The sequence below is a fragment of the Nicotiana attenuata genome, unplaced genomic scaffold (assembly GCF_001879085.1).
Source record: "Nicotiana attenuata strain UT unplaced genomic scaffold, NIATTr2, whole genome shotgun sequence".
Taxonomy (NCBI): Eukaryota; Viridiplantae; Streptophyta; class Magnoliopsida; order Solanales; family Solanaceae; genus Nicotiana; species Nicotiana attenuata.
In genome coordinates this window covers 70,210-77,007 of record NW_017674572.1, presented here as the reverse complement: position 1 = coordinate 77,007, position 6,798 = coordinate 70,210, and the positions used below count along the sequence as shown (strand labels likewise).

The following is a 6,798-nucleotide window of genomic DNA, read 5'->3' as shown; positions in this document are numbered from 1 at the left end:
AATAGTGGATCCAAAATGAAGAATAAGTGACTCAACTAAAATGATTTGGTAGATTTTGGGTCACCTGACGGACTGCGGGGTAATTTTTAAGAGTTTGCTGATGGTAAGGATAAATTTGGCCGGATAGTATAACGACAGGAGTAATTTTGGCCGAATTATATAATATAGGTAAGATGTAGACAATAATAAAAAAATAGAGGAATAAATTTGGACCTTTCCCAATATTTAATAATTTATGCTCGTTAAATTTGACACTGTTAAAAAAGAATTAACCTTAAACATAGGAAAGTACTATCAAATTCTAAAAAATACAGCATACTAGATACCAAAAAGATACTAAAAATAATTTAAAATATCCAAAAATACCAAAAAATTCATCAATTCCTCCTAGTTTTTGTCATTTTCATCGTTGTCACTAAAATAAAGTAGTAACCATAATATGAATAAACAAATAAGAAGTAAACGCCAAGCTATGTGATAAACAATGCAACTTAGATAGTTAATATATGTAACGACCTTATATTTTTCAATATGCACACGACGTTTAAGCCAAATAATATTAATTTATCATGATTAAGTCATTTGATATTGGTATAATATATATTAATTTACTATAATTAAGTGGTAAAACTCTAAATACTTACACCTATTGGTTTGGCGTAAGCACGTAATGCAAGTATTTTTGCCACTCCAATATCATAACAATCAAAAGGGTTCTTTCATGTTCACTATTTTTCTTTTTCCTGTAATACCAGATAAGCTTGTTTGACGAAGCCGGATAAAGATTATGATGTTTGATTATTTCTATAAAATATTTAGAGTAGTTACCAGAAGACAAAAAAAAAATTAAATCAATTAGTTATTGCTAAACTTTGTTACTATTTAAATATTCTTGGAGGCAACAGATCTAACCACCGATTGAAAGATTTTTGATAAATTAATGTCTTTTGAAATCTTAGTTCCATGCCAATAATTAAATGGTGGAAATTAAGAAAGAACAACGTTGTACCAAGTTCAGTACTAGGAATCAAAGAAATCCTATAACCTTAATTGTATTCGAATAAAAACATGTGAAAATATCATTAAATTAGACTATTAGAGCTAAACCAACATTAGGGAACACTAATCCACATGTAATCACATGCATTCGCCACCTCTCTTCGTCCATTACTAACCACATTTCGCACCCACAAAAACAAACATTAATATTGATTCCAGCACCTCCACTTGACAACCATACTATATGAATATTCAATTGTACTTCTTTATTTATGTTTTCACTAAGTCTTCAATTGTTCATTAATCTACATAATATAGACCCTAAATTTTCGTTTCTTAATTAAATAATTTTTTGTGGACAAAATAAAATATTATGATGATGGAAGCACCTGATGTGAGCATGATGTGCTATTCTGCAATTTCATTTCTACAGTTGACTACTATAAGTATTAACCAGTAGCAGCTGATAATAAACATTGAGGTTCATACTTGTACAAAATTTTCTTCATTTTCTCTACAATGGCTAGCTTTTCTTTCTTCTTTATCACAATCTTGATCTTGGCTTTGCCCATTATTGAAGGGCGTATTCTGAAACTTGAAGGTTCAGAAATTAATACTCAGATGGAGTTGAACACTTGAAGAATCAATCAGATTATCCAATTCTAGGCAGCTCAAAGGCACTTATAACTTCAGATGATCAATGTAAACATATATATGGTTTCTTTCCATGTGCAGAAAATATTGGAGGGTACTTATTCATGATTGTCACATTTCAGTACTTGCTAATTATTGGTGAGAAAGTACTGTCCAAAGGAAGCAACAGGCTCTTTAGTATTCTTGACACTGGAATTTTTTGTGCGAGTATCTTTCCAACCCTTATAACCTGGCCAAGAATTGTTATGGCGTTTGGTAATTATCTATTCCTTAATTGCCTTTGTCATTACTCCAAGAAAATGTCCAAGTACTATTTATTTATATGATCATAAACATTTATTCATAGGATCAATGCAATTTAATCGATTATAGCAGGTTATTATCCTATTTCGATCAAGTTTGCTCTGACGAGTTATCTATTGTTATAAGTTAACTCAAATATCCATACATTGTCAGTGCAGAGTACTTGAACTGTTATACATATAAATAGCATGTTTGATCCACGCCGTCTAGCAATTGTGAATTAGTCCCTCTCTCATTAGTGGCGGAGCAAGAAATATCACTAATGATGTTCAAAATTATAAAATCTATGTAGCAAAAGTAATTTTTGACCTTATATACGTAGTATAATTTTTGGACAAAGGGTGTTCAACCAACTAACCTGGTTGCAGCTCCGCCCCTGCTCCTCATCCCTTTAAGCATTGAAACAAAATGCCTACAATCTCTAAATTCAGCAGGGGATTACCAATTCTACCTTTTTGGACATTATACACTAACTAGCTAACATTTGGTTTTTCAGTATCTGGACTTTTAATCAGTAGAGAACAAGCTCAAGTATCAGTATCTTCTGCACTTGGTTCGAATGTTGGTTCCAGTGTCTTGAATCTTACTGTGCTCTGGGGCATATGTGTCATACTTGGGAGACGAAACATCTCAGGAAATTCAAATACACAAAGTGCAGAAACCTCCTCTTCTACTTTGAAATTGAAAGACTTAAAGAGTATGTTAATTTCCTTTTCATACTTTGAAGTTTGGAAAAAGATATAACTAAGCATCATAAGAATGAGATCTTTCTTTTCCTACTTACAGGTACTGGAATCATAACAAATGATCTAACTGGTTATATAGCAGGTGTCATGTTTCTCTCCCTTGCACCATTCATAATAATGCTATTCGTCGATATCATCAGTTCATCAGTAGGAAAGCGCATCACCATTCTTGTTGCTCTCATAGTATCAGTCACATTGTTGCTGTCATATTTCGCATATCAGGTTATCATCAACAACCTAATTTATAGTTCATTATCCAATTGGTAATCCTGATCACTGTCAAATTAAGTCACTCTTTTGTGCACTTCAGGTTATAATACCATGTTTGTTTATATTTCTGATATATGTAGATGTGGAATCCATTGATTCAAGAAAAGTGTTTAGAATACATAAAACACGAAAACCTGGTGAAGTATTTGTGGAGCATATCCAAAGGCAGGCAAGAGGAAATCTCTTTAAAGGTGAACGTCCTGGCATTAACGTGCTCAAAGGGTAACATTTTTTGACACTGTGTAGAAGTTAAACTCTTATGAAAAGTCTTGTTCCCTCAGCTATTTACGAAGACTTACAGTTAATACTACAATTCAGTTAAAGTAGCAGTATTTTGATCTATTTAAGTCAAGAAAATTTCATTTTGCAGATTATTTACCAAAACCAACAAAGATAGGAGCAACTCCATAACACTCACTGAACTAGAAGAACTGGTAAACCAGCTTGAATCGGGGAAGGTTAAAGTGGACAGTAACTTTGCCCTGTCGACACTGTCAAGTATATTCGACAAAAATGGAGATGAAAGGATAAATGAGGAAGAGTTCATTGAGGGATGCAAGAAGTTGATACAGGAATCCAATGGCGATTCCACCTCCATCAGGAAACATTTCGATGAGGCAAAAAATTCATTTTATTTTGCTCCCTTTCACTAATATAGACACTGGGGGCTATTTATGTAACAAAAAAGATCATCACTTTTAGTTAGTCAAAATAAAAGCATGTTGATAGTCAGTGAAATGAAAAATTTAATATTTGCAACTCCATATGCAGGTAGTTCAGGCATACACTGAGGGACAAAGAAAAGAAATAGTTAAGATTCAGGAGTTCATGCCAAGAGTCTCACGCAAATACAGAACCAGGCAATTGAATCTGAAGGCCTTTTAAAAGATGACGGTAGCCCCAACATAGAAGCTATTAAAAGGTAATGTTCTTTCAAGTTTAGAGGAGAATCTACAGGGTTAGGAATAAGTTGAAATTGAACCTATCATTTTTGACATGCACTATCTATATCTATATCTATACATGAAAAAATCTGAATAGTTGTATAAATATTAAGTTTTGAATCAACATTTTCAAAGAACTCAGAATCTTGATCCGTACATCTCGGATAAAGTCTGTCCCAAAAGAGAAATTTCACAAGTTCCTAAGGATCAATGTCTCATTAATCCTTATCATCTGATTGTGTTACAGGCTCTTCCATAAGTTAGATGATGATAAAAACAGTTACTTAACACCATCAGAACTGGAGAAGCTAACGGAAAATGTCAAAATCAGAGAGGCACATCTAGATCATCAAGGCTCTATCAAAGAAATCATTAAGGATTTCGATCAAAATAAAGATAACAAGATCGACGAAAATGGGTTTCTCGATGGTGTGAAATATTGGCTTCGTAATGCCAAGAGGACAACCGAGCAACATCATGATAGAGTAAAATATATTGCTTGTCTTGTGTCTGATGTATATATGTACTAGAAATTTTGACAGCTAGAGTTTGTTTTGGAATTTATTTTTTTTGCAGATGATATGGGGAGAAGTCGACAAGTTCTTGGATGAGGCAAAAAGAGAAAAACATAAACGTTTCGACTACTCTTTGGTGTTGAAAGGAGCATTCTGCAAGTCTGTGCTGCAAATGATTTTGGGCATTGCTATATTAACATTGTGTGCTGATCCACTCATGGATAATATTATACGACTAGCAAATGCAATTGGAGCGCCTTCTTTCTTCCTATCATTTGTCATAGTACCTCTGCCTATCAATGCAAGAACTGCAATAACAGCAATAACTTTATTATCTTCAACAAGCCAGCAGAGTTCCACAACTTCTTCTTTGACATTTTCCGAGGTCTACAACTCTTTTCCTCTATCTCAAATTCTCCAACATAATTACTACCTTCAGTAGATTCTTTTCTCTTTATTTTCTAATGAAACCTCCAGCAAAGTACTTACTTCTATTGTAATTTTGTGTTGACAACTCTAATATTCTTTAATTTGTTTTACAAGCAGATCTATGTCCGAGTTATCTTGAACAACATTATGGGGATGTCAACAGTGTTATTTGTGTTGTATGCAAAGGACTTAACATGGGAGTATTCAGTTGAAGTGTTGACATCTATGGTGGTTTGTGCTGTAACTGGCCTTTTTGCATTTATCCGCACCACCTATCCGCTCTGGACTTGTATCATAGCTTTCTTGCTTTATCCAGCCTCACTTGTACTACTATATATCTTCCATTAGTTGCATCTTGTATTAAATATTTTAGTCTCAAAGTTATTCAACTCATGAAAGTGTTGATAGCTACATATGTATGGTGGTCTGAGTTGTAGAAGGCCCATTTGCATCATCCCCACCACCTATCCAATCTCACTTGTACTGCTTTACATTCTCCATTCTTCAATAATAACTGCTTGATGCTGTAATTTAGATCCACTAATCTCAAATACTTTTATACCATTTTTGTGCTTATAAATTTTTAAGTTCTTGGTCTTTCAGATTTTGTCCGCACTAACTAATTAAGCATAGCAATTAGTGAGCAAAGGAAACCAGGCCATAGGGCAACAAACTAGAGAAAATAATAGGGAGCCATGATCATGATCACGATCACCCCTTGTTATTAAAATAGACTAATAGATAATTTGATTATTCTTAAATGTAGACTAGGCATTGGTGATATTTTATCAGCTCATTCATAGTAAAATGAAGTGCCAAATATAGTTCGGGAACATACTGTGCTAGTAGTTATATCGCCTCTTGACACCAAGGCTCCAACTATCAACAGCTTCATAAATTGCTTTGTCTTGTGAAAATACCTGTAGATGTGGTGCTGCTATAGGTCAGAGTTCTGAGTAAAGGTTGATTACAAACTAAACAAATAAGAACCTGGAATAAGCATAATCTCAAACAGTACTACAGAGCATATCGATATCAGCCTTTGCTCTAACTAGCAAAGTAAGAATTACCAGTGGCATACATTTTCCGGAGGCAATCCTCTGAGTCATCTATTTGGAACTGTCTGCATCTCATCAATAGAAGAATTGTACTCTCCACATTACTGGCAGAAGATGAGGCCATCAGTTGGACAAGGGTTGGCATTGCTGCAGACACGCAATTGGAAAATCTCAAAAAATTCCCAACATCAGGCAAAGAACCATTCCTTCGTTATCCCATCAACAACAGCATAATGCTTTGAAAAATAACTGACCTTTGCTAAATTCTTCAATTTGAGAAGGGGAGAGTAGAGAGCGAAGTGGGATTTTGAACTGAGAGGCCATTGCCATAGGAGACAGAATGTTTTGGGGGAATATGAAATTTGGAGCCTTTTTTTAGAGAGGTCGGAGTTTTCTGCGTGCGATTATTTGCATCATAAATGGGAGAGCAATTGGAGCAACTTATAAAACGCATTCCTCAATTGCAACTTATAAAACGCATTCGCTAATTGTGACTTATAAAAGACGTATAATACGAATTCTGTGATTCCATAGAAAACGCAATTGCCTAATCGCGACTTATAAATCGCATTGAAGAGCAGCCTAGCACGCATTAGCGCGGGGTCCGCGGAAGGGCCAGACCACAAGAGTGTGTTTTAGGTAGTCTTACCATGCATTTCTGCAAGAGGCTGTGAATATGGAGTAGGTGTAGATTTGAGCCAAGTAAGAAGTACAATTCAACTACGGAAAATATATGGTGAGATATACTCAGAAATTGGTGCTTGTAAATACCAATAAATAGCTTGATGTATCATATGGGAGGGATATGAGAACCAAGAATTGAATCAAAAAGGTAGGGACCCTCAGTGCTAATTTCTGAAAAAATATTGACTTGTTAAGA

The 6,798-nt window shown here is 34.5% G+C and overlaps 1 protein-coding gene across 1 annotated transcript; it reads left to right on the top strand.

Moving 5' to 3' along the window:
• Window positions 1-1,518: 1,518 nt before the first annotated feature.
• On the top strand, window positions 1,519-5,394 carry LOC109218920. The gene is made up of 9 exons (XM_019383318.1): window positions 1,519-1,600; window positions 2,453-2,653; window positions 2,743-2,924; window positions 3,013-3,194; window positions 3,343-3,554; window positions 3,795-3,894; window positions 4,164-4,401; window positions 4,493-4,816; window positions 4,978-5,394. Exons 1-9 carry the CDS (start codon window positions 1,519-1,521, stop codon window positions 5,206-5,208), a joined length of 1,752 nt encoding a protein of 583 aa, XP_019238863.1. The 3' UTR covers window positions 5,209-5,394.
• Window positions 5,395-6,798: the final 1,404 nt, after the last annotated feature.

Excerpts from the sequence above, each read along its gene's own strand:
- LOC109218920 (XM_019383318.1), top strand. The coding sequence starts at position 1,519 with ATGGCTAGCTTTTCTTTCTTCTTTATCACAATCTTGATCTTGGCTTTG. Across the intron at positions 1,601-2,452 it reads GCGTATTCTGAAACTTGAAG|TATCTGGACTTTTAATCAGT; the intron begins GTTCAGAAATTA and ends TTGGTTTTTCAG. Across the intron at positions 4,817-4,977 it reads CTTCTTTGACATTTTCCGAG|ATCTATGTCCGAGTTATCTT; the intron begins GTCTACAACTCT and ends TTTTACAAGCAG.